This window comes from Osmerus mordax, chromosome 25 (genome assembly GCF_038355195.1).
Source record: "Osmerus mordax isolate fOsmMor3 chromosome 25, fOsmMor3.pri, whole genome shotgun sequence".
NCBI classification, from domain to species: domain Eukaryota; kingdom Metazoa; phylum Chordata; class Actinopteri; order Osmeriformes; family Osmeridae; genus Osmerus; species Osmerus mordax.
The window spans coordinates 9,464,083-9,491,156 of NC_090074.1; the positions used below are offsets into that span (position 1 = coordinate 9,464,083).

Below are 27,074 nucleotides of genomic sequence, written 5' to 3' on the forward strand. Positions count from 1 at the left end.
ACGCCACACACCGGGAAGCTAAGATGATTCACACAACATTTCCAAATGACAACCATGAGCCACCTCGGTCATCCCCACAAACTCACTTAATGGTTGGGTAGGTGTGTGTGTGTGTGTGTGTGTGGGGGGGGGCTCAGTGGTTGTGCATTTAACTGCAGATCAAGAGGCTTGCAGGTTCAAATCCCCCCTATACATCACAAAAGAGCAAGCCTGTGTTAACTCTAGCCAGCTGCCTGAAACACAAAAAGAGCGGGAGAGAGGGAGTGAGAGAGGCCAGGGCTAGCAGGGGTAAAACAGGTCAATGTGTGCTCAGTGATGTAGTGTGTCTGGTATCTGTATGTCCCAGGATGTTTATACGTTTATAAGGAGAGAAATGTAAGTCTGAGAGGGTTCTGGAGATGAGCCCAGTTCGTTAGACTGGATGTCGTCTGCTGTCCCCTACAGGCCACAACACGCAAGTGCAGCTTCCTTCTCCATGCAGTTCGGCCAGTGGTCTTCAACCCTGGTCCTCAGGACCCACTGTCCGGTATGTTCTAGTTGTTTCCCTGTTCCAACACTCCTCAAATGAATGGTTGTTAGCAGGCTTCTGCAGAGCTTCTTAACAACCCATTAATTTGAATCTACCAACATTTTGTGTTGGTATGTCTGTTACCTACTATGCAGTGTTGTCAAAAACAATCTTACCAAAAATCACTATTGGCTCTCTGAAAAGTTGGTAAAACTCACTAGATTACTAGTTATGTAAATTCAAAACAAATTGGGCCCTTTATCCACACCTAGCCATTACTAGTTATGTAAATTCAAAACAAATTGGGCCCTTTATCCACACCTAGCCCACCTCCGAGTGGGGGGGGGGGGGGTACACCTAGCCCACCTCCGAGTGTGGGGGGGGGGGGGGTAAACCTAGCCCACCTCCGAGTGGGGGGGGGGGGGGGGGGTACACCTAGCCCACCTCCGAGTGGGGGGGGGGGGGGGGGGGTACACCTAGCCCACCTCCGAGTGGGGGGGGGGGGGGGTACACCTAGCCCACCTCCGAGTGTGGGGGGGGGGTACACCTAGCCCACCTCCGAGTGTGGGGGGGGGGGGGTACAACTTTCTATGACAACACAGAAGTACAATTACAGATATTTTTACTGCTGCTCAACAACCAAAACTGAGATTGCTAAAGTAGCACTAGTCACTAGTGGGATTTTGGAGAGGGGGTGGGGGGCGGGGTGACTGAACATCTGCTCCAGCTTACAAAACACTTCCTGAACAGAAAGGAGAAGAACTACACTGATTTACGCAATAGGAATCTTTGCTTTCAAGACACAGTATTTCTGGAAGTTCCGATTCCTGATGTTCAAACTGAGAACTTCCTTGGTGGAGCTCATGAAGATGCTGACCCAGCAGTGGTGATTTAGACTTGGACATGTTTTCGTCACACCGGTATGAGTCTCCCTCATTCTCTCCCTCATTCTCACCCCACTCCTCTCCGGCAAGAAGTCAGTGGATGTCGATGTTTGTAAAGACAGTTTATTTCAGAAACACATAGACATCATAGAGACATTAGCACCGTAAACCTTCCTGCTTGCATACACTGTAAAGTAAAAACATTGATAATTTAAAACATTTTTTATTTAACCTTCATTTTACCAGATTAAGATCCGTTGAGAACTTGCTGGGAGTCTATGCCAGTGGTGGAGCATTTAACTTCAGATCAAGAATCCCCCCATACATCGATTTACCTCAGTAGTACAGCATTGACTGAAGATGAGGTTCAAATCCACCCTGTACGTGGCTTTGAATAAAAGGCCAGGCAAGAGACAACACTCCTAACTGAGAACATTCTCCTTATGAATTCTGCCCGGTAACACATGGCTGATACTATCACATTACCATTTAAGACATATCTCAAAGGTTAGAAAACAACGAAGCTACGATTATTTCCTTGTAAAACAGAAAACAAAACTCACATTAGTACCTGTCTGTTTACATTGTTGCCTAGTTTAGTACCTGCAATGTTAACTCATACAGCTCAGCTTTGATGATAATGATTAATGCTACAGTTTGAATTTAATCCAACCCTAACCCCAACCACTTACCCTAACCATAGACCCAATCCTAACACTGACCCTGACCCCCATGACCCCAAGCTGCCAGCAGTGATCAATTGACTAGTGAGTCAGGTGGCTGAGCGGTTAGGGAAGCGGGCTAGTAATCTGAAGGTTGCCAGTTCGATTCCCCGGCTGTGCCAAATGACGTTGTGTCCTTGGGCAAGGCACTTCACCCTATTTGCCTCGGGGAGAATGTCCCTGTACTTAATGTAAGTCGCTCTGGATAAGAGCGTCTGCTAAATGACTAAATGTAAATGTAAATTGACCTCCCGACCTCTGATCTCAACAAATGTGGTAGTTGTTGCCCTTCATCAGAGTCTCCTCCTCTTCCTCCTGGTTCACGGTGGGACCCCCACAGTCTTCCTCACAGCTCTTAATGACCTGCTCCTCCATCTTCCCCTCCTCTCCATCCTCCTCCTTCTCCTCCCCTCCTATCCACTGGGCTGGTCTGCCAGCCTGTATGTTCCTGTAGGCCTGTTGAGAAGACACCGACATTAGACCAGACAGCTGGAGACAGTTTTGGCCATCCAACCCAGTACCCAGCACTCACTTCACCAGGCTAGCTTCACCCAGGACCCCATGCTAGCTCCACCTAGCACCCCAGGCTAGCTACACGTAGCACCCCATGCTAGCTACACGTAGCACCCCAGGCTAGCTACACGTAGCACCCCATGCTAGCTCCACCTAGCACCCCATGCTAGCTCCACCTAGCACCCCAGGCTAGCTCCACCTAGCACCCCAGGCTAGCTCCACCTAGCACCCCAGGCTAGCTCCACCTAGCACCCCAGGCTAGCTCCACCTAGCACCCCATGCTAGCTCCACCTAGCACCCCAGGCTAACTCCACCTAGCACCCCAGGCTAACTCCACCTAGCACCCCATGCTAGCTCCACCTAGCACCCCAGGCTAGCTCCACCTAGCACCCCAGGCTAACTCCACCTAGCATCCCAGGTTATCTCCACCCAGTCCCCCCAGGCTAGCTCCACCCATTCCTTCAGGTTAGCTCCCAGGCTAGCTCCAACCCAGGATTGTCCCCAGCTTCAGCTGACAGCAGTAGACCTTAACCCTGACCTGCTGAGTGTGTTCTGGCAGCAGGTTCTGGATGAGCTCTGCGATGGTTCTGAAGGTGGGCCGATCCGTGGGCTCCACCCTCCAGCACTGCGTCATGATTCTGAACCTGGGAAACACAGAGGAGGTTGCTAGTTTGAATACCAGAGGGGAAAACCAGTTCTGGTTGTGCATGAGCTGCTGTGTGAGTTGTTATTGAGAATCAGATGCAGGAATGAATATGTCTCTGTTGTACTGGACTAGCCTGGTCAAGGCTGGACAAACTAAACTGCACTGAGCTATCTATATTAGACTGTAAAACACTATACTAAGCTGGACTAGACTGCAGTGTACAACCTATATGTTGTACTGGACTACACCATGCTAAACTTGACTAGACTGTAGTGGAACTTCTATGTTAAACTGGGTGGGGATGGACTAGACCAATGGTTCTCAACTGGTTTAACCTCAGGACCCACTTTTGTCCTTGGTCATCAAGTCAAAATAGAGGGGGTGGGGGAGGGGGGGGTGCAGGTATAACTCTAGACGTCTTTCAAAATAAAAGTGCACCATCAGAAGTTTGGTAACTGAAAAAAATATTTGACGGAGACTAAGTACGGACCCACTCCACACCGATTGCGAGCTGGTGTGGAAACACCAGTTGAGAAACACTGGACTAGACTAGGCTGAATTAGACCAGACTACAGTTAACCGTCTGTTCGACTGGATTGGACTGGACTAAACTAGACCTCTCATCCTGCAGTGATACGTGTGTGTCTCTGTGTGAGGGTTACACTGCAGTGACTCACATCTCTGGAGAGGAGAAGTCGGGGCGGGACATATGGTGGCCATCTTTGATCATCTTGTAGAAGCGAGAGTCCACCACCACGTTGGGGTACGGGCTCTTACCTGGACAACAAAGAAACAAAGAAACCCTCGTCAACAAACAAACATACAAACACGTATCAACACATGAACACTCATCAACATATAAACACCTGTTGACAAACAAACACTTGTCAACAAACACCAGTCAATTCACAAACAAACAGTCAGTTAACAAATAAAGTGATCAAATGGAATACATTATTGAATTAAAGTAAAGAGTAGAGAGTTTTACCCAGAGAGAAGATCTCCCAGAGCAGGATCCCATAGGACCAGACGTCACTCTGGACCGTGTATACACAGTCAAAGATGCTCTCGGGGGCCATCCACTTCACTGGCAGACGAGCCTGCGCTCACACGCACACACACACATGCATACACACACACACACATACACACACAAGCATACACACACAACAAATGCACACTCACGTGCATGTATACATACACACACACACATCCCACACAAGCATACACACACAACACGTGCACACACACACCCATACACACAAACATGCACACACACAAATACACACACTCAGCACACACCCATACACACAATGCACACGAACGCACACACACCGAAGGTACATCATTGCAATTCGAAGGCAGTAAAGGGTTTGACTTTAGGAGGTGGTACGTTATCTGTACGCTGGCCGTTGTGGAAGAAATTGGGATTTCCGGTGTGCTTACATTATTCACTAATCAATAGAACTAGTCATTGGATACTAGTTAGTACGTTCTCATGTAAGCTTGCTATTAATAAGAGTATATTGTGTCTATGTGTCAGGGTTAATAGATGTTCGGGGTCAGGAGAAAGTACTGGCTAAATGTTCCTTGTCATGACTACAAGGAGAGCTCCAACTATGAACTCTCTAGTCTGAGAGTTGTCATGTGTTGGGAGCAGTGAATCTCTTTCTCTGAGACTGGTGAAACGTCATTACTGCCTGACTGTCACAATCTATGTTTACATTCTTGTGCCCTATAAAAGATGGTCCTCCGGCTTTCGGAGCAGAGAGAGACCTGGTTGAGACCTAAGCTTGGTGTTGTGTTGTCATTTATGGTCAGAAGACTGGTTTTCTCTCCCAATCTGCAGATTGATAAATACGTATTAAAATCCAGAACTTAACTGAACTTAGTTACTCGGTTTATGAAGAGACGGACAAAACACTTTCTTCATCACCGTTCTTAGGTCTTCTGTCAGACTGAACTCACGTTTCCTTTGACCACGTAGTTGGCGTCATTCATGACGTCCCTGGCCAGGCCGAAGTCACAGATCTTGGCCACGCGACGATCTGTCAGCAGGACATTCCTGGCTGCGACGTCTCTGTGGATACACTGATACACACACGCTGGTCTGAGACGTGTGTGTGCGTGCGTGTGTGTGTTGGGGGGGGATGTGTCTGGTGTGTGTGTGTGCATTGCCTAGGAGTGTTTGTGCATCTGTGTGGTGTGTGTATTTGTAAACTAAAAGTTACGTTTCTGGAAGCAAGGAAATCCATCCCCTCTGCAACCTGATAGGAGAACAGGATGAGGTCATCCATCTCCAGAGTCCAGTCTGGTTGCTCATCCTCACACTGGGGCTCTGCAGGGAGAGGGGGGGAGGGACCGAGGGGAGCGGGGAAGGTTGGAGGGGGGAGATAGGAAGAACAAAAGTACAGAAAGACTGAGAAAAAAGACAGGTGGATTCTATCTTCCCCACCCCTGTTGCTGGTTTGTGATTAGATGCTAAGTCTCGTCTGCAATTATATGTGGCAGTCTCATCTGTAATTGGATGTGCCAGTCTCGTCAGTGATTGGATGTGGCAGTCTCATCTGTAATTGGATGTGGCAATCTTGTCATCGATTGGATGTGGCAGTCTTGTCTGTAATTGGATGTGGCAGTCTTGTCATTGATTGGATGCATACTGTATATTGTGGATGGGACCAGTACAAAACATTTGACTGCAGATCAAAAGGATGCAGGTTCAAGTTCTCCTCTCTACATCACTTTGGATAGAAGCATCTGCTAAAAGAACACATCACAAAATCATTATGAAGCAGTAAAGGGATTACCTAGGGGGCTTCTGATTGGCTGCATGTCCAGGTAGTGGTCTGAGTCTGACGAGGAAATCCCACTGTCACTATGGAAAACACAGACACAAACACACACACATATTACTGACAGGCTGGGGGGAACGAACACACCCACGCACACTCATTACTGTCCAGGCTGGGTGAAAACACACACACACACAGTCTCAGATCAGCTTCCCATTTCTCAGATCCTGCTACAGGGAACAATAACCTTCCTTCACGCTGTGGTAAAGTGCATGCACATACTGTAACCACTGCTTCATGTTAACTGATGCAGGAACTGAAGACATCTAACTCACTGAAATGTGTGTAACTCATCCCCACGCCAGCCTGTTTCTCCCTCCAGCTCCCTGACCTTCTAACCCAGCGACCTCTGACCTCTGAGCCTAAACTGGCCTGTTGCGTTGGTGCAGAGCAACCTCTCACCTTCGGATGCGAGCAGTGGAGATGGATGTGTTCTTGTACAGGCTCTTGTCTTCCGGAGCCTCCGGACAACTCAGATTGGCTTCCAGGAAGTCCTGGGCCCTCCCTCGCAGGAAGTTCAGCAGGTCGCCATGGCTACAGTACTCCGTTATCATCAGCATGGGACCTGGATTCCACAGTGGAGTAGAGTTGTAGTCCAAACATCAAAACAAACTGTTGTTGTGCTCTACATCAATGGCGTTAGGTTTATACACAGCTGTACAGAATATAGAGACTTATTACATGGACAAACCTCATACACACTTCTTACCAACCCATACCATAAAATACATGCTGTTGTACATTGTACAAGTACATTACTACACAGCGTTGTCAAGTCACTATGCTGCAGACAACTGACATTCATTAAATTCATCATGACTACAGAACTCTGTCAACATGGGACCTGTAGTCCACAGTGCAGTACAGCTGAAGTCCAAACTTCACATAAATACAATTTTGTTCAGTTCATCAAATCCACAGGCTCAGACCAGGTGTCCTGAGCCAGACTCACCTCCCTGGGTACAAGCCCCCAGCAGGTTCACGATGTTGTCATGGTTACCCAGGTGACTGAGAATCTTCAGCTCTGACATCAGTGCCTCTCTCTCCTCCGAGTGGGCGCTTGCTGTTTGTGAGGGGGAGGGGTATGCAGAGGACGACGGCACTTCTGTTATGACATCACCTTAACACACTTCAGTTTTGGGTCATTTTGGGGTTAGGGATTAGGGCAAGGTTGTGGTTAGCCTGGTGTTGAGGGGAACAGTTTAGGGTCGGGTTTAGGTGGGGTTGAAGTTGAGGTTACTTACGTTTGAGCATCTTGACAGCCACTGTGGTGACATTGTCATGACTACCCAGGCCGTAGGCGGTGGCCTCCACGACCTTGCCAAATGCACCAGCACCCAACACCGGACCTAGTGGGGAGGGGGGGTAAACACAGGTAAACATTAAACCTTCGGCAGCTGGGAGTGCTCTGTTTATTTCAATGTTTCACAAGAGACACTGATCTGCTCTTTCAGATTGTCCCTGCTTCATCACAACACAAAACACAGAAAGCAGACAGACATACACAGGCCGTTTCAATTAAAGCATGTTACAGTCAATACTCCAACCCATGGCTACTGACATATATGTTAACCTGTGGTCAAACATGTTAAACCATTAACCAATGATCATACGTGTATTCCTGTGGTCATACAAATCTTAACCTGTGATCATGTTCATACATGTTAACCTGTGATCTTGACCTGTGATGTTATGTATGTTCTGTTAGTATGCATGTTGTGCCATACATGTTAGTGTACATGTCATGTACGTTATGTTAGTAAACATGTTATGCCGTACATGTTGGTATATGTGATGTATTTTATTAAACATGTTATGTATGATATGTTAGTTAACATGTTATGTCATGTATGTTAGTATACATGTTATGCGTGGTACCCAATCTGAGCCGGCTCCGGGGGAACTCCCACTGCTGGTTGTAGGGCAGCTGGCTAGGATCTATGAAGGTGTACTGGTTCCCATCGCTGCTCTCTACTATCTTCCAGCGGATCTCGTACTTGGGCTTCTGGAAGACACATACAGTACATACAGGTGTTTTAGTGTACCTGTGTATCCTGGAGAATTTTTAACCAGGGGGGTATTCCAGAAAGCAAGTTATGTGACATACCCGGGTAAGTTAACTCCCCAGCTGACACCCAGCGTTGTAGCAACATTGCCAGTAGGTTGCTGCAACATTGTGAATCAGCTGGTGGGTTAACTTACCTGGTTATGTTGCATAACCTGCTTTCTGGAATACCCCCCAGGTGTATCCAGGCGTATGTACCTGTTTGTACTTGTACAGCAGGATGACCAGCAGAAGAAGGAGGACACCAGCCGCACAGCTCGCTCCTATCACTATGGGTGTACCCAGCTGGGACAACACTCCAGTGGCAGCCATGTCTGAGCAACAACAACGACATCAACAACAACAACAACGACATTAACAACAACAAGAAGGACACCAACAACAAAAACAACGACAACAACAAAAATGACGGCGACAACGACACAACACCGGCGACAACAACAGTGACACCGGCGACAACAACAATGACAACGACAAAAACATCAACACAAAGCATTGCAACTCAGAATGTTCAGAACAAGCAATGACAACCACAACCCCCAGCGCTGGTATCGAGGGCCAGAGGTGCCTAACGTACATGACTAGTGAGAGCTGCAGTAGCTGGCTCAGTTCTGCTTTCTCCTGGACCTAAGAGAGTGTGTGAGGATGTGAGAAATGGCCCGTGGCTGTTCCACTCTTAACATGATCTGGGTTCTCGGATAACTACGCAAGGGGTTGTTTTTTTCTTTTAGCGTCAGTTTTGACAAATCAGTGAGGGACACTATTTACAGTTTTTTTTCAATTGCTTACACGCATTGAAATTGAAGTCACATTTTCCAAAACTCTTGACACAGTCTGCATTAGCAACATGCAGGTTGGCTAAACAGTAGTGATCTAACCACCAAAACACTTTATACATATCTCAAAAGACAACAGTTCTCTCTCCAAAAGCATACATTGAAACAACACACTGAAATACAAAAACACTAACAACAGAGAGCGTTACACAAATTATGACCTTTTATCTTTGCAGTTTACAGCCGTAAATTATTTTACACTTTACACATTTTAATCAGTATTTCATGATAGTAAAAAGAAATCTGTGAAGAGTTTTGAAAACGTGGCTTCAGTTTTGACCAATGTATCTAAGCAGTCGAAAAAAACTATAATAGATTGAGTTAGCCCTGGCGCAGGATAAATGAAAGACACCTAAAGGATTGACAGTAAATGACAGCAGATTCTAACCTGGACTCTAACCCAGGTTTCTCCAGCATCACTCACGTGTGACCAAGATGTCTCTGGCAGTTCCCTCACTGTTGGAAGCCACGCACTCAACTGTGACATCATCAGTAGTGGACGGCAAGGGCAGCTGGCTGTGGACCACCTCCCCATCATCTGAGAGAGTCATCTCAGGAGTGGGATGCACACGGAGGGTGTCATTGTCACCACACCTGGCAACACAGTGACAACAGGAGGGTTTTCATGACACACCTGGCAACCTATTAACAGGAGGAGGTTGTAAGGGATGAGAAGATTGGGGGGGAGGGAACGAGGGTTCAACCTACGAGTATTGGTTCCCCGGACACAGGTACCAGAGGATTGTGGGTAGTCTGTATCCAGTGGAGGAGCAGGTCAAAAAGGAGGAGTTCTGTTTCAAGATCACTGCACTGGGCTTATCTGAGGGATGGAGAGGAGAGGGGGATGCGAGGGGAGGGGAAGGAGGGGGAAAGGGAGAGACAGAGGGGATGGGGGTTCGGAGAGGGATAGAAGGGGAGGGGGCGGGATCAGAGAGAGACAGAGAGAGAGGGAGGGTGAGATGGGGAAGGGGGGGGGAAGAGGGGGGAAGGGGAAGAGGTCAAGGGGGAGGGAAGAGAGAGCGTGGACGAGGGATTAATAAGGCAAGAAGGGATCAGATAACCGAGTTAGTGGTCATGCTGGGCTTGGCGGGGAAGCTCCAGAGCGCAGTGTCGTGTCGGCGGTGTCTCGTACAGGCGACGCGCAGGAGGAAGTGCACCGAGCTGGAGAGGAGACGGCTGCCGCTGAGGAGGACATACACTCCTCTGTCCTCTGGCCGTACTCTGATCACCCGCAGCCTGGCACGGTACCTACAGCAGGGGGGAGAGAAGGGGAGAGAAAGAGGGGACGAGTGAGGAAAGGGGTTAGAGAGAAAGAACACAGAGAGAGAGAGAGAGAGAGAGAGAGAGAGAGAGAGAGAGAGAGAGAGAAGGGGGGAAGAAAGAGGGGATGAGTGAGGAAAGGGGTTAGAGAGAAAGAACACACAGAGAGAGAGAGAGAGAGAGAGAGAGAAAGAGAGAGAGAAGGGGGGGAGAAAGAGGGGATGAGTGAGGAAAGTGGTTAGAGAAAAAGAACACACAGAGAGAGAAAGAGAGAGAGAGAGAGAGAGAGAGAGAGAGAGAGAGAGAGAGAGAGAGAGAGAGAGAGAGAGAGAGAAGGGGGGGAGAAAGAGGGGATGAGTGAGGAAAGTGGTTAGAGAGAAAGAACACACACAGAGAGAGAGAGAGAAGGGGAGGGGAGAAAGAGGAGTTGGATGAGAGAGAGAGTGAGGTGGTTTGGGAGAGAGAGACGGGGAGAGGGAGGGAGCAAGACAGGGTTAGTTGTCATCCAAATTTTCACCCTGTAAAGTGTCTGGGTGGACGGACCCGTTAGCACCTGTGGTTGTGGCTGGAGAAGGAGGGCTGCAGGCTGGAGGTGTTGAGGGGCCTGGGGGTCTCCCACCTCTGGGTCAGGAGTGGGGGGTAGGCCTCCAGCTCCACCTGGAGGTCCAAGTCCTTCCCTTCGGCCACCTCCACCTCTCCTCCAAACGTCCTCTTGTGTCCTGCGTCCTTGTGTCCTCCCTCCTCATCTCCTGTGTCCTCATCTCGCGATACGTTCGTCTGAGTGGAGGCTGGAAGAAGAGGCCTGATGTAGGGCTCATCTGGGGAGGTGAGAGAGGAACATGTGAGGGAGTTTTTCTATGTATGCATGTGTGCGTGTATGTACGTATGAACGTATGTATCTGTCTGTCTGTCTGTCTAATCTATATAAACCAGTCATCCAGTCCTGAACCTGGTGCATACCTACGACGGTGAGGTGGGTGGAAGTGGTGCTGTTTCCGCCCTTGTTGGTTGCCACGCAGGTGAAGGTCCCTGTGTCATTGTGGGTGACAGCAGGGACAGAGACGGTTCTGTGGAAAATCATCTTGCCTGAGCCCTTGGATGAATTCACCAACCTGGACGAGCTCACCAGAACCTGGGAGACACAGCCAACAGGTCAATACAGCTGGGATACAGGCCCCAGACCCCACACACACACACATACTACTGTACCCAGTACTACCACTGCTAACACCATCAATGGGTTCAACACCCCAGATAATAATCATTTAATGGACTCATTTAGCAGGCGCTTTTATTCCAAGCGACTTACAGTAAAGGGAGAATCTGAACCTTCCACCTCTTGATCTGTAGTCAAGTGCTCTAACCACTAAGCCATGCCATCCCCAGATGACCTCTGACCTTGAGGGAGGAGTGCTTCCAGGTCAGGGTATAGAAGTGGGAGGAGTCGCTGCCCATGCAGGTGATGTTGAGTGTCTCTCCCACGATGCGTACGTACTCCTCCTGCGTCTCCAAGGAAGGCGGAGGCGGAGGCGGATAACGCCCTGAAACACAGTCACATGGTTCTGAGAGGATGCCGGCACAAGAGGTGTACAGGTGTTACTGCGGGTGTTCAGGTGAGGGAGTCCAGAACAGCCGCAGTTCCCCGCACTCGAATAAAGTCCTATCCATCTATTCTAAACTCAGACTAGACTGCGTTCACGGCTCACTTGGAACGACCTGGACCAGGAAGTTGGACGACCGCTGTTCCACTCCACCGATCCTCGCGCTGCAGAAGTACTGGCCGCCATGATTGGCCTGGACGTTGTGTATCACCACACCCTTCCGGGGGTCGGCTGTGTAGTTGATGCCGGCGGGTAGGGCCCCGCCACCGAGCGACCTCAGCCTGAGGTCGGTGGCGCTGGGGTCGCTGAGTCGGCAGCCAAGGGAGAGGTCTGCCCCCTCTTTCACTGGCTTCAGCTTCCGAGGCACATCAAAGCTAGTAGTGGGGTCTGTAGAGCAACAACACACTTACATAAATACGCCATGTATGTAGACGCTCTGCATGTTAGCGAACACGCTTTACATGTGAACAAGCCAGAGGACGTTCTGTGGATGTACTGCATCCAAGAGTAAGAGTTTTTGTTGTTGTGTTGTGTCAAAAGCCAGCTTTTTTATTGCAGTAACATCATATAACAGCAATATCATATTACAGCAACAGGACGTTACAATATCACCACATTAATGCAACATCACATTACAATGCCATTCACCTCACATCCCATCACAATATTGGATTTTTTGGACAATGACGTTATTTGAAATGAACTGAAATTGCCTGATCAACTGAACTGTTTAGCTACAACTTAACTGAACAAGAGCTTGATTGACCTCTAAACTGGTTAGTTTGGTTCAGGCCGTGGGCAACGGGGCAAATGTCTTTTCCAAGGCAACAAGACAGACTCAAAACAGACAGACCACTCTAAAATATGTTGTGTTTTTCAAACTACAGCTTTAGCAACATTTATATGTTGTATTTTCTGACAAAGTTAACTGACTGAAAACGTTGTTGAAGTATGGAATAGTTGCTCTCCATACTTTTGCATCAAGCAATACAAAACAATAACGTTATAAATATCCTATACTGTGAATTTATGAAGACCACAGTTCTTTGGAGTCTCTGAACGGTGTACCTGGTACCACAAAAAAAGCATAAATCACTTGTTTTATGTACTCTTCAAACTGTGTACGCCTACTAAATAATTTTTACATTATTACAGAAATATTAAACTTTATATTATGGTATATTATTATGTCATTTTTTTAATTGGTCTGTCTGAGTAAAGAGATTCACAATGTGTGTGCATTTTACATATTTCTGTAGTTTGCCGGAAGAAAGGAGAAACGAGAATAATGCAGGGGTCTTCACTGTGTGTGTGTGTGTGTGTGTGCATGCATGCATGCTTTGTGGTGAGTGTGTGTGGTTGTGTGTGCCTGCTTTGTGGTGTGCGTGTGTGTGTGGGTGGGTGTGGGTGTGTGGTTATGGTTCAAACGGAACTTTGTCCAGTGCTGGCTCCAGGAAACACATTGCGCTGGTGATACAAAGTGTCTCCAGATTCCATTCCCACTTTCACTTCTCCTTCCTCTGGTGTGTGTGTGTGTGTGTGTATGTGAGTGTGTGTAGGGGTCGTGGTTGCGGTGGTTGTGGCGTGTCAGACATATACGCACACACACGCAACCCTAACACACATACAAACAAACACAGACACACTCACACACACACACACAGACACACCCCTAACACACACACAACCACCACCTATACACACACCCACTCACACACAACCACATCCCTCACATACACACCCACACACACACATATGCGTCTCTCCCAGGTTGAAACCCACAAAGATTCACACCTGTTCCCACGGTAACGGTCTGTTCAAATCACAAGCGCCCTCAGAAGACTAACAGGAAACCTAATTTTATCAATTTAGTTGACGCTTTAATCCAAAGTGAGATACAAAAATAGTGCATTCAGAGGAGAAAATCGAGGATCAGAAGTGCAAAGTTCTAACAGCATTTTGAAAGTCAGTGTCAAAGAATGGTACGTATTTTTCAGACACAGTCAAAATCCCTGTTTCAGATACCAGACATAGTGCAGTAATAATAACATCTTAACTACAGTGCAACAATTACAACCATCTCAGGTTTACCACATAGAAAGACGAATAAACATTTTAAGTACCAAACACATAAGGCGTGTGTGTGTGTCTGTGTGTACAGCAGTGGGCTCCTTCTCTCAATGCAGGTAAAGCCTTTGAACTGTAACTCAGCAGGAGAACAATGTGTGTGTTAGCATTGCCCACATGATACGTCTGACAGGATGAAGGGTTAGTTCAGTGTGTTTTCAGGATACTTGTGATGCTGTGTGTGTGAGACGGATCAGGTGGGTAATGCTAACACACACTGAGTATCCTGATGTATGGAAAACACACTGAACCAACTGTTCGCAGAGCCTTCATCCTGTCAGACGCACCAGTCGGCCCCCGCACCTGTGGCCTGGCTTGAGCTGACCAGGGACGAGCAGAGGGGGTTGCAGACAGCCACACACCAGCCCCAGCCTGGGGCCAGGGCCTGGGCAGGGAGCAGGATGGGGGGCTTACCTGGGGCTGAGCAGGGTAGTACCCCCAGGAGTAGAGCCAGCAAGGTCAGCATCTCTCCTTCGGTCTCCACCTCTCTGTGTCGTCTCTGTGGGTCTGTCTCAGACGGCCTGCGTCTGGGTCTCTCGGCTGGCTGTCTGCGCTCCTCCTCTCTGTTCTTCCGGAACTGCTCATTCAGCACTTCTCCTCCGTTCCCTTGTACGAGGATGTCAGAACTTCCTCCGGTACCCCAGCCCCCTTCGTGGTTAGAGAGGACCCCTTTCATATCAAGCTGCCGTCTTACAATGGAACATACTAGAATGGAATAGAGTGTAATAGGACAGACTCCTGCAGAATGAAACATTCCAGAATAAAATACAATATAATTTCACATTCTAGAAAGACATTTAAAAGAGTGGAATATAACATGATTGAATGCAATGTAATGGAACAGAATGTCGTGAAATAGAATGTTGTATAATAATGAGTAAAACATCTTACTTTTCCTGTAAAGTGTTCCTTTAATGTTGTTAAAAATGGACACATATGCAAGCAAAGCATCATAGCATAGAACCCCATCTGAAATACTCAGACACTAAAATACACTTCTAATCATTTCACCTTTCTAATCTATTCAGCTGGTCCTGCCATTGTCTTTGGTTAAAGTATTTTAGAAAAGTATTAGCTTTGGTACCTTTACAAAATATAAACACACGCTTGTCATCAGGTAGCATGATATCAACTTTGGTATGCTGGACTGTTACTGCTGTAATAATGTTAGAGCTATACACTTCTGATCCTTGATGTTCGGCTGTACCTTCCATTAAAGAATTTAGCGTCTGCTAAATTAATACAACGTTGTAAATATAACGTTTGCAGGACAAAGAGGTACTCTGGGATCTGGCTGGTTACAGGTTGTGCCTAGGCTGTGTACCATAACACACATAACAGACCAAGTCAACATGTTTATGCTGCTCAGAGGGGGAAACTGACTGAAACTCCTAACCAGGAAACTCCCCCCTGACCCAGAAAATAAGTCTACCTTCTCCTCCAGACTCTTGCGGAGTCTTAAGAAGTACATTGATCTACCTTCTCCTCTATAGGAGTCTTCATAAGTACAGAAGTCTACCTTCTCCTTTATCGCCTTCAGGAGTACAGAAGTCTACCTTCTCCTTTATCGCCTTCAGGAGTACAGAAGTCTACCTTCTCCTCAGTGCTTTTGCAGATGTGGTGATACTGTGTGTAGTTATGGTGTTCTCAAACCTTGTACACCCTAACATCTGCAGTATAACACAGATTATAGAAAAATAATACAGCGATTGATAAATTCTTATCCACTTTGCAGAATTCCTTAGACATACATATAATACCAATATACAAAGCCAACACAAAATATTCTTCTAAAACGCTTCCTGTGGTGGTCACATGATTCTCAGAAAAAGGTTGTCACGGAGATCTTTAATCAGGTGACCGTAGTTAGGTGACCATAGTCATGTGACATTCATCAGGTGACCTCAGAGGAAGCTCTCTTCCTCTTCAGGAGTGCAGGGAGACTGGCTTGGCTCCTCCTCTTCGTCTGGGTGGGTTTGCATCACTGGTGTTGAGGGCTCAGATGTGGTGGGGTCTCCATCGCCATGGAGACCAGACTCCTGTGGGCTGGATGATTTGGTAATTGATCAAGTAATTTATTGAATGGTTGATTGAATCAGAACAGTAGGTTTGACAGATAAAGATCATCCCAAATATTATTAAAAACATTTGTTTTCATGTTTGACCGCAGATGAAAGGGTCGCAAGTTTGAGATTTCCCCTGTGCGTTTGCCGTACGTGCTGTTGCTGTTATCCAAAACATCTGCTAAACGATTGCAGATGTTACATATGTTACATGAAATAGTTACATTATCATTATGAAATAATAACATAAAAACACACATAAAGAATAAGACAAAGTGTGTGGTATTCTACAGTCAAAAAATAGTTATATATGATAACGACAACATTACACAGATTTCAGTGCTCTAAGGGGGCCATGGTTGCGGTGAGTATTTCACCATCTAAATGCAGGCAGAATTGGGAAATATCGTTGCGTAGATGATTGCTGCTTGTGAGTCACACGACTTCCCTGAGCACACAACAATGTTTATCTCCTCTAGGTCAGATGACAGGAAATAGTGGCTAGTGGGAATAGGAGCAAGGAGTTAGGATAGGGGGTGGAGGAATAGGGAATTAGGTTAGGGGCTTGGAGCAAGGAGTTAGGATAGGGGCTAGGAGCAAGGAGTTATGATAGGGGCTAGGAGCAAGGAGTTAGGATAGGGGCTAGGAGCAAGGAGTTAGGATAGGGGCTAGGAGCAAGGAGTTAGGATAGGGGCTTGGAGGAGTAAAGAGTTAGGGCTAGGATTAAGGAGTTAGGATAGGGGCTAGGGACGCAAGGAGTTAGGATAGGGGCTAGGAGCAAGGAGTTAGGATAGGGGCTTGGAGGAGTAAAGAGTTAGGGCTAGGATTAAGGAGTTAGGATAGGGGCTAGGGACGCAAGGAGTTAGGATGGGGACTAGGAGTAAGGATTTAGGATAGGGGCTTAGGAACTAGGGGATCTAAGGGGCTAGAGGCTAGGGTTAGGGCTGAGTTTAGGACTAGGATGTGTAGATGCAGTCACAGTACATAGGTTGATGTTGTACCTGTCTGAATCCTCCTTGGGAGTGTCCAGCACGTCCACTATGGTTTCGATGGTGACGTCAGGTATAGGTATGATGTAGGCAACGTGGGAGGGGCCAGCCTCCTTTAGTTCCACCCCCTCTGAGGGGTCTGCAGCCTGTGTGTCTGCCGCCCGGGGTCTGGTCCTCGCCACCGCAGGATGGTCGCTGCGCAGGAAGTTGTCACTGACCTGGATGTAGCGCTGACAGGAAGTAGAACCAAAAGAAGGAGATCGTAAACGTTCGACTCTGCTGGTGTCCGAGAGAAGCGGTCGCAAAAACCGCTTCCCTGCAGTTCAGGGGAAAGCAACAAGCAAAACACATTAACTACAAACTCACACAAGCACACTCACACAAACACCAAATACACCCACACACATGCACTAACTTCATACACCTACACACACATGCATACGAACAACACACACACATACACACACACCCTAACAATGCACACACACACCTTACCTCCCTGTAGGAGTCCGACAGTAGGTCAGCAGTGGTCTGGACCAGGGAGGAGAACCCAGGCCTTGACTCGGATTTCTCCTCCCAGCACCTGCACATCACCTCATACCTGCAGGGTTACAGTTAGGGTTAGACTGGGGGAGGGGACACAGGAGCTGCCCATTACCCCGTACCCGGGGGAAAGCGGGGGAAGGGGGTTGTGCTGTGACTGTAAATTGATGTAACCGTAAAGCGTGATAAATCCAAGTTTCATGTTTGAGTGACACGTTTGACTGTTACATTCATGTGCTGATATTGTACTGTCATGTCACTGTAACGTGATGTTACTGTGCTGTGATGTCACTGTAACGTGATGTCACTGTGACGTAATGTTACCGTGACCTGATGATGCCGTGACGGACTCACATGGTCTGGGAGGCGTGGGCGGGCTTGGGCATACGGTAGCCGCTCTTCAGCGCAGTGTAGAACTGCTCGTTCATGGGGATTTCTGGGTAGGGAGGGCCTCCTGGAGGCACAGGGAGTCGGGATTCACTTTGATTCACTTAGGATCAATTCAATTCAATCAGTGTGTGTATCAACTCAATCGGATTCAGTCCAGTTTGGTTTAGTACCGTTTCGTTCCATGTATGTATCAATTCAATTCAGTTAAATAAAATGTGCTTCAGTTCAGTTTGGTTCAGTTTAGTTCAGTTCAGTTTGGTTCAGTTTAGTTCAGTTCAGTTTGGTTCAGTTTAGTTCAGTTCAGTTTGGTCCAGTTTAGTTCAGTTCAGTTTGGTCCAGTTTAGTTCAGTGTGTGTATTAGTTCAGTGTGTGTGTGGAGTACCCAGAGAGAAGATCTCCCAGAGCAGGATGCCATAGGACCAGACGTCACTCAGGCTGGAGTACAAGCTGTGGAAGATGCTCTCTGGAGCCATCCACTTCACTGGCAGGAATGTCTACACACACACAAACACACACACATGTACACACACATTAACAAGCACACACATCACACACACGCACACATGCATACACCACACATGCACACACACACATTCACACATCATACATGAGTGCAAGCATGCACATTCAGACCCCACACACATACACAAGCACCAACATATTCACGCACACAGACAAACACGTTTTTTACATTGCTGTGTACAATTCCAATGAAGAAGCCACCACCAACACACTATATTGCCACAACGCCTCGGAATATCCACATAAACCCCCTCTCTCCTACAAAAAAAAGGAAGCGATGACTATGGAACAGGAAGTGATGTACGTGAGTTGAGTTGACTTGTGTGTGTGTGGTCGTTCCTGATACGGTCTCCCTGACTGGCCACTACTGCCCTTCACTGGCCTGGCCACACACACCCACATGCACAACTACACACTCATACACACACACACACACACACAGACAGACATACGCGCTCACACAGAATACTGAATCTTTATGGTAAGCTAGGTAAGGCACTTATAAACAAACGCACGTTGCCCTTAGCGACGTAGTTGTTGTCGTTGGCGAGGTCCCTGGCCAGGCCGAAGTCACAGATCTTTACCAGCTTCCCCTCACACACCAGCACATTCCTGGCTGCCAGATCCCTGTGGACACACTGGATAGCACACACACGCATAAACACAAATGCGCACAAACATGTACACACGCACACATACCAAAGATTGGTGCGCACCCAAGAACAAACCCGATGCACCCATGGGCACATTAGATGTGTGATGTCAGGTTACACCTGAACTATATTACGTAAGCACAGCAATTCAGTGGGGGTGTGTGTGTGTGTTTTTGGGTGATTGGTTAAGGAAACGTGACAAACTGAATTGTGGAATTAAATCAACGCTTTCGTGATTTGTGTCCCGGATTAATACGGCAAAAAGGTCATGAAGATCTAGTGAGAATGAAGAGGTACATTTTTAGAAGACAGGAAGTCCATGCCCTGGGCCACCTGGAAGGCAAAGGCCACCAGGTCTGGGAGGCTGAGGCCCGTGGAGTCACTGAGAGACAGCACCGGAGCTGGGGGGAACAAAACAAGAGAACCTTTAGAACTCTGGACAGTACAACCTTTAGAACACCGGACAACCTTTACTACACTGGAAAACCTTTAGAACACTGGACATTAGAACCTTTAGAACACCAGAGAACCTTTTCGAAAACTGGACATTAGAACCTTTAGAAAACAGCAGAACCTTTAGAACACTGGACAGTCCAACATTCAGAAAAAGGAGGAGCTTTACAACCATAGACAGGAGAATCTTTAGGCCACTGGAGACAAGAGAAGCATTCACATCTAGCTGACTGACATCCCTGCACTTTATGAAACCATCTGACATTGTCATGGCAACGGTACCTTGTTCCTGGTAACCGTTGCTGTGCTGGCAGGGCGTCTCGTAGTCGCAGGGCTCGATGTCGGCATACTTGATGGCATCGCTCTGCTCCTTCATGGCCTCATGCTCCAGACACTGCTCTATGGACATGTCCATGTAGCCTCCATCTGACCCACTGCAACACAGCAACACTGTGTGTGTGTTTGTGTGTGTGTGTGTGTGTGGTGTGTATGTGTGTGTGTAGTGAGGTTATGTGTGCAGGTGTGTATGTGTGTATGTGTGTGTGTGTCCAGGGGTCCAGTCTTACCTGCGTCCCCCTCCAGGTGCGCTCTCCTCAGTGAGGATGACCCCCTGCTGGTCAGCCTGGCTCTGCAGGAACAACGCTCTGTTACGATGCAGGAAGTCCACCAGGTCACCATGACGACAGTACTCCGTCACCAGGTAGATGGGACCTGAGGAGAAGAGAGAGAGAGATGTGATATACATATACAGAGAGACGCAAAGAGAGAGAAAGAGAGATGAAGAGAGAGAGAGGTAGAGAGGGAGGTAGAGAGAGAGAGAGAGAGAGAGAGAGAGAGAGAGAGAGAGAGAGAGAGAGAGAGAGAGAGAGAGAGAGAGAGAGAGAGAGAGAGAGAGGGAGAGAGACAGAGAGAGAGAGAGAGAGAGAGGGAGAGAGAGGGTTTATAGAGAAGGAGGTAGAGAGAGATGGTCAAAGAAAGGGGTGTAGGGTAGGCAGGTGACCTACTCATCTTGGTGCTTGTGTGTGTGTGTGTGACTGTGAGTGTCTGTGTGTGTGCTCACCTGTCTTGGTGCAGGCCCCCAGCAGGTTAACAATGTTCAGGTGAGGGCCCAGGTGACTCATGATCTTCAGCTCTGAGACCAGAGCCTGGGTCTCACTCCTCTTGGCTGTAGCTGCAGAGTGGACACATACGCACACACACACACACACACAGACAGACACACACACAGGCACACAAACACACACATAAACACCGATACACAAACACGCACGCACACACAAAACTCACACACACACACAGAAACAAACACACGTACGTACATGAGGAAACACACATTCACAGAAACAAACAAACACACATACACACACACACAAAAACAAAGACATTGCGTGACTGTGCCAGGGCAGTAGAAGAGAGGTCTGTGGCCACATGTCGCTGGAACAAATGGAGCTCAGCTGTTGTTACAGCAACACACACACCCAACCACAACACACACACACAGACGACCACAGCACGTGGTCTACCAGCAGGGAAGAGTGTAATACAGTTGAGACAGTCTAGAAGTGTAGAGTACAGTATAGTACAGTAGAGTAGAGTAGAGTACAGTACAGTACAGTGGAGTACAGTACAGTATAGTCAAGTAGAGAAGTGTATAGTGGAGTAGAGCAGAGTACAGCAGAGCAGAGTAGAGCCCAGTAGAGTACAGTGGAGGAGACTAGAGTCGTACTCTTCAGCATCTTGACAGCCACCCTGGTGGAGGTGTGGTTGTGTCCCAGGTCATAAACCGTGGCCTCCACCACCCTGCCAAAAGCCCCCGAACCCAGAGTGTGACCTGGGGGGGAGGGAAGGGAAGGGGGTGGGGGGGACAGGGGGAGGGTTAAATGGTGGGGGAGGGGGAGGGGTGGAAAGGGGGAGACAAGGAGGGGGTGGTCAGCTTCACAGTCTTGGGGAGGGGGTTGTTATGACACTGTTGTAACACCGTTAATTACACACCAGATCTAGTTAGTTCAAAGATCATCTCCAGCATGAGGAGCACTTGATTCGGTGCCCTGATCAGCAGACCAGCACCAGAAGGACTGTGGTCACCAGGTTCAACAGTGAGATGGGGGTGTGTTTGTTTTCTCACCCAGGATGAGGCTGTCTCGGGGTAGCTCCCAGGCGGGGTTGTAGGGGAGGTGCACAGGGTCAACGTAGGTGTACTCATGACCGTCCGAGCTCACAGATTCTATCACCTTCCAACGGGTCTCATAGCGAGGCTTCTGCTCACACACACACACACACACACACACACACACACACACACACACACACACACACACACAGGTAACATTTAGATAGAGTGCAACTGTGGAATATGAATTCAATTTGGTTGGTTCATCGTTTGATGAACAAGTGATTGATTGGTTACCTGATTCAGGGCTCTCAAGTTTGATAAACAGTTTAGCACGATATTACCACTTCAACGTTTGGTGTTCACGAAGGGGGGGTAGGCGGGGGGAGGGAGGGTGGGAGGGTGGGGGGAGGGAGGGGGGGGTTGATCATTAATCCATTAATTGTAATAGCGGGACAAGCTATTCCCTACTTGTCAATGTGAGAAATACAAGGTGTTGAAGAAACGTTACAATTTGTGACAACTGAGAGTCCTGCTGATTGATTGACTGACCTTCCTCCACAGAGCAATGAGAATGATGAGGAAGATGATAGCGATGACCACGAGAGCCAGTACTGCAGCCAGTACTGCTACCTGGGAGAATAGAGCTGGGGAAGGAGAGGGGGAGAGGAGAGACGGAGGAGAAGGGGGGATGGGAGAGGAGGGGGGAGAGTGGAAGGGTACTCTCATTTCTAATCAATATTGATCAAACTCTGTTCTAAGCCCGCGTCTACCAGTAGACCAAAAAGACCAATGTTATGCAGACCCCAACCACGCCCTCTACACTCACAGTTAGAGACCAGGCGTATGTCCCGGGCACGAATCCCTCCTTCGTTGTGAGCTTCACAGCGCAAGGCAGTGATGGCAGCCATGTTGTTGAGGGTGAGCCGGCTGGCAACCCGACTGAGCCCTCTCTCCTCCACGAAGGTCACGTTGTCCTCCACCACGACCTCCGGGCCAGTGGTCAGAGGTTGCCAGGGTGTGGACTGGTCACTGCACCTGGAGGGAGGGAAGGGGTTCACAAAACATCTTATTTACATATTGTTCATTTAGCGGCTAGCTTTGTGCGTGTGTATTTCTGTGTGTGTGTATGTGTGTTTGAGCGTGTGTGTAAGTGTGTTTGAGTGTGTGTAGTTGTGTGTGTGCATGTGTGTTTATGTTTTTGTGTATGTATGTTTGTATGTATGTGTGTGTACAGGCTCCCAACCTGTTAGTGCTGGAGCAGCTGTACCAGTTGATAGTTGGCGTGGGAACGCCCTCGATGACACACAGCATGTCCTGGCCCGGCCCCCTCTCGTCTGACAGGTGAAGAATTCTGGGAGGGACTGCACACAGGAAACGCATCATCACCCCTCTACACACACAAAACACATTCATCGCGACACACAGGAAACGCATCGTCACCCCGCAATACACAGGAAACACGCCATCACCCCCCACACACAGGAAACGCATCATCACTGTGTGTGACTGAATGCTTTTCTTTGGTCCCTGGTGTCACCTCACCTGTCACCTGCAGGGTGAAGGTCACATTCCTGGCCTCCCCCTCATTAGCTACCACGATGGTGTAGAGCCCAGCCTGGCCGGCCTTCACCCTCACCAGGGTCAGAGTGCTGAGCAACCTGCAGAGGAAAAACGCACACAGGATGGGGATAGCAGGCTCTGTGTGGGTACGTGTGTGGTTGTGAAGCAGGTTTTGTGTGAGTGTGTGTGTAACAGGCTTTGTGTTTGCGTGGGTGTAGCAGGCTCTCTGTGTGTGTGTGTGTGTGTGTGTGTGTGTGTGCACAGCAGACTCTGTGCGTATGTGTGTGTAGCTGCGTGTTTGTGCGCTTGGTGCTTGTGTGCTCTGCGTGCTTGCCACCTCGTGCGGCCGTTACCTGGTTTCATGCACCTTGTTGATTTTCGTTGAGACGTTGTCTCCGATCAGGGTGGAGTTGTGTCTCATCCAGGTGACGGAGGGTTCGGGGTAGGCCTCCACCTGTACTCTGATCTCCACGCTCTCATCCACCATCACTGATACCCTGGTGGGCTGCCTCGGCTCCAGCTCCACGTAGCCCCGCTCTGCAGAGCGCCATGACAAATCAAATGCACCCTAACCCTGGAGCAGACCGCTCGACCACGTGTTTGTGCATGTGTTTGTGTGTGCATATATGTGTGTGTATGCCCGTTTGCGTGTTTTCATGTGTGTCTGTGTGTGTGTATGTGTGTGCATAGAAAGCAAAGAAAGGAGAGGGTTCCCGCCAAAAAGGCTCTCCCATATCTCACTCCCAGCCCCTCACATCAGTGTGAACACTACAAGAACTTTTGGGGTTCCAGAATTGGCCTCTTCAGTCATTTGAAGATCCACAAAAAGGACCCACCAGGAACACAATCATACTTGACTCACCGATGATGATGATGCATTTGTGTGTGTGTGAGTTTCCATGCGTGTCTTTGTGTGTGTGTGAGTTTCCATGCGTGTCTTTGTGTGTGTGTGTGTGTGTGTGTGTGTGTGGACGCTCACCTACGACCATAACAGTCAGGTTGTCTTTGGCGGTGTGTCCCTCGACAGACTCCTGAACCGTGCAGCTATATATCCCAGAATCCTCCAGTCTGGCATCTGGAATGCTGAGAAACGACCGGATCTTCTTCCTGGACATCAGCTCTGTCACCGGTTCGATTTTCTGGGGAACCCAACAAGATGTCAGGGAGTTCATATCAATCATACCTCAAAAACATGCCAAGTCGAGGATCAAGACACACACCCACTTACTGTTACACACTTCCCGCACCACACACCTACTTCCTGCTTCCTGGTCCAGGATTAATATACAGTATGAAGGATGAGACACGTTCATTACCCATGACTCTTAGTGTATTTTTTATGAGATAAATTGCTCATGGACACCAACATTGGGCCAGCATTGGCTGACAACATGGTGGCTGTTGTTAGCTGACTTTGAATTGGAAAGTGATCCCATGAAATCCACATTTTGATGGTCATTGCCATTTTGTCTGAATCAGGCGGAGCTGGTTCATGCAGGAGATTCCGAGACCTTAGCGCGTCTCTAGAATCTCGTCATATCACGCAGTCGGGGGCACACCTTCTTAGCAGGGATATCTAAACAGGATATCACGGCACTCTGCATTGCTTAACGCGACACAAGATGCTCACTGTTTCTACCGTGCTGCCTCCGCCTTCCCGGCCCCCCCCCATGGTTCTGTGTTTCCTTTCGTAGGGGGAATGCGTCGCTGTTCTCTGCTCGGATGTCGAGACAGTGTCTCTGTTGGGTGCGGAGACACTGTCAATATGATGTATTGTATCATGTGTAATAAAGTATCAAGTAAACACTACCACTGAGTCCTCCTGCCTGAACCTAGACGTATTCAACCGAGGGCTGAGTTGAGACATGACCAGAGAGGGAGACAAACATCAAGTGTGAAAGAGACGTGTCTAGTTTTGTGTGGAGCTGTATATGTGTCATGTGTGCGTGTACGTGTCTGGAGGAAGAGGTGTGTAGTGTGTGTGTGTGTGTGTAGTGTATTGGACGTGAGTGTTCCTCACCTCTCTACGAGGGTGTTCCCAGGTAAAGAAGACCATCTCCGCGCCCGTCGCGGTGCAGTTGACACTGAGAGCTTCTCCCTGCATCATCAAGCTTCGAGACGCAGCCAGGTGCACGCTCACTGACTGGGGGACTGTGGGGAAGAGGGGGGGCGGGGGTACAGAAACTTTCAAGCTGTGTGGTCTCTGTGTGTGCGTGTGTGGGGAGAGAGAGACATAGGTTTGTGCGCGTGGAAAGGCGAGTGTGTTTGAGTACTTCTGTGCGCGCACGTGCGTTACCTATGATGCTGTAGACGTAGAACACCTGGGACTCTCTCTCCTGTCCCTCCAGGGTTCCTCTGCAGACGTAGGCAGTGTCGTTCAGAACCGCCCTGAACCCGCGGCTGGCCTGGTACTGTCCCCGGTAGTGGCCCCTCGCCCGCCCGCTCGTACAGGCTCACGCTGACCCGCGGGTCGGACGCCACACAAGGGATGGTCCCTTCCTCCTCCTCCTTCATCACCACCCCAGCCGTTGGGACGAACCATCTGTCAGGGTCTGGACGGGGGAGGGAGGGAGAGTTGGAGGAGGGGGGTCAGAGAGGGAGGGCAGGGGGTGTAAGGAGGGGGGGTGGGGAGAGCGGAGTGCAGGAGGAAGAGAGGGAGGACAGCGGGGAGGGAGGGGTGAGAAGAGGAACCGAGGGACCATGGAAGAGAGAATGGTTACATGTTAACCATGTGTCAGACAAACATGCGTAAATGAGCTTCCAGAATGAAGAGGATTGCTTTCTTCTTCTCTCACACTCTCACTCTGTCTCCCCCTCTCTTGCTCTCTTTCCCTTTCGCTTCCATCCCCTCTCACTTTCTGCTCTGGTCTCACCTGGTCCACCTCTGATCTCACCTGGTACGAAGATAGCCAGGTCCCTGGTGTCCTCCTCCATGCCTTCCTGGCAGACGTAGTTCCCAGAATGCCATGCGGTGACGTGTTCTAGGGTCAGGACGCTGGTGGCGCCCTGGTCCTCCACCTGGACCCCATCCAGGGGGGGGTCCACTGGTGCCCTCCAGGTGACTTTGCCCCAGCCAGAGCAGGTGATGGAGAAAGAGGAGTTGATCTGGAGGATGGCCTGGGTCAGGCTGGGGGAGAGCTCCAGACCAGCAGCCTTGTCAGGACTCAGCAGCAGGGCTGGGGAGCACACACGCAAGGAGAGACCAGGGTGAGACCAGGAGAGAGATCAGAGGTGTCCTGTTAGTGGACAGGTGTAGAGTCAAAGAGATACTGACTAGGAGAGAGAACAGAAGAGAGACCAGGAGAGAGAGAACATTAGAGAGTCCAGGAGAGAGACCAGAAGAGACTTGAAGAGAGACCAGGAGAGAGACCATTAGAGAGTCCAGGAGAGAGACCAGAAGAGACTTGAAGAGAGACCAGGAGAGAGACCATTAGAGAGTCCAGGACAGAGACCAGGAGAGACTTGAAGAGAGACCAGGAGAGAGAGACCAAAAGAGAGAGACCAAAAGAGAGACCAGAGGTGTCTAGTCGGTGGGCAGGTGTGAAGCGAGAGGGTCTTACCTGCCATGACAGACACCAGGACCATAGACCTTCTCCTGACTCCCTCCATCCTTGCAGGACGACAGATACACTGCACCGCGGACAATGACGATAATGGAATGAGAAAAGGACAAAGGGAGAGAGATAGAAAGAGAGAGAGAGAGAGAGAGATAGAGAGAGAAGGAGAGAGAGAAGGAGAGAGAGGGGATGGGGAAGGAAATGAAATGATGAGAGA

The 27,074-nt window shown here is 48.9% G+C and overlaps 2 protein-coding genes across 2 annotated transcripts in view; both read right to left on the reverse strand.

The window, feature by feature from the left end:
* Positions 1 to 1,501: 1,501 nt before the first annotated feature.
* On the reverse strand, positions 1,502 to 14,690 carry csf1rb (colony stimulating factor 1 receptor, b). Its single transcript, XM_067228663.1, has 20 exons — positions 14,429 to 14,690; positions 11,993 to 12,274; positions 11,685 to 11,827; positions 11,247 to 11,418; positions 10,840 to 11,104; positions 10,159 to 10,274; positions 9,735 to 9,846; positions 9,451 to 9,620; positions 8,389 to 8,504; positions 8,004 to 8,130; positions 7,370 to 7,474; positions 7,078 to 7,188; positions 6,528 to 6,690; positions 6,081 to 6,148; positions 5,505 to 5,611; positions 5,242 to 5,364; positions 4,262 to 4,373; positions 3,951 to 4,050; positions 3,166 to 3,271; positions 1,502 to 2,570 (listed from the first exon to the last, which is right to left on the reverse strand). The coding sequence occupies exons 1-20, from the start codon at positions 14,688 to 14,690 to the stop codon at positions 2,379 to 2,381; spliced, it is 2,952 nt and encodes a 983-aa protein (XP_067084764.1). The 3' UTR covers positions 1,502 to 2,378.
* A 215-nt stretch (positions 14,691 to 14,905) lies between these two features.
* The window catches only part of LOC136933734 (platelet-derived growth factor receptor beta-like), a 17,623-nt gene continuing 5,454 nt past the window's right edge, over positions 14,906 to 27,074 (reverse strand). The window contains 23 exon segments of the mRNA XM_067229245.1: positions 14,906 to 16,060; positions 17,079 to 17,296; positions 17,562 to 17,667; positions 17,964 to 18,063; positions 18,382 to 18,493; positions 19,037 to 19,159; positions 19,472 to 19,575; positions 19,910 to 20,061; positions 20,194 to 20,338; positions 20,688 to 20,798; positions 21,354 to 21,458; positions 21,753 to 21,885; positions 22,290 to 22,384; positions 22,567 to 22,775; positions 22,984 to 23,101; positions 23,283 to 23,398; positions 23,654 to 23,837; positions 24,280 to 24,439; positions 25,321 to 25,451; positions 25,597 to 25,717; positions 25,719 to 25,852; positions 26,195 to 26,476; positions 26,861 to 26,930. Of these exon segments, the coding sequence (XP_067085346.1) occupies positions 15,919 to 16,060; positions 17,079 to 17,296; positions 17,562 to 17,667; positions 17,964 to 18,063; positions 18,382 to 18,493; positions 19,037 to 19,159; positions 19,472 to 19,575; positions 19,910 to 20,061; positions 20,194 to 20,338; positions 20,688 to 20,798; positions 21,354 to 21,458; positions 21,753 to 21,885; positions 22,290 to 22,384; positions 22,567 to 22,775; positions 22,984 to 23,101; positions 23,283 to 23,398; positions 23,654 to 23,837; positions 24,280 to 24,439; positions 25,321 to 25,451; positions 25,597 to 25,717; positions 25,719 to 25,852; positions 26,195 to 26,476; positions 26,861 to 26,909 (3,150 nt within the window). The 5' untranslated portion in view covers positions 26,910 to 26,930 and the 3' untranslated portion in view covers positions 14,906 to 15,918.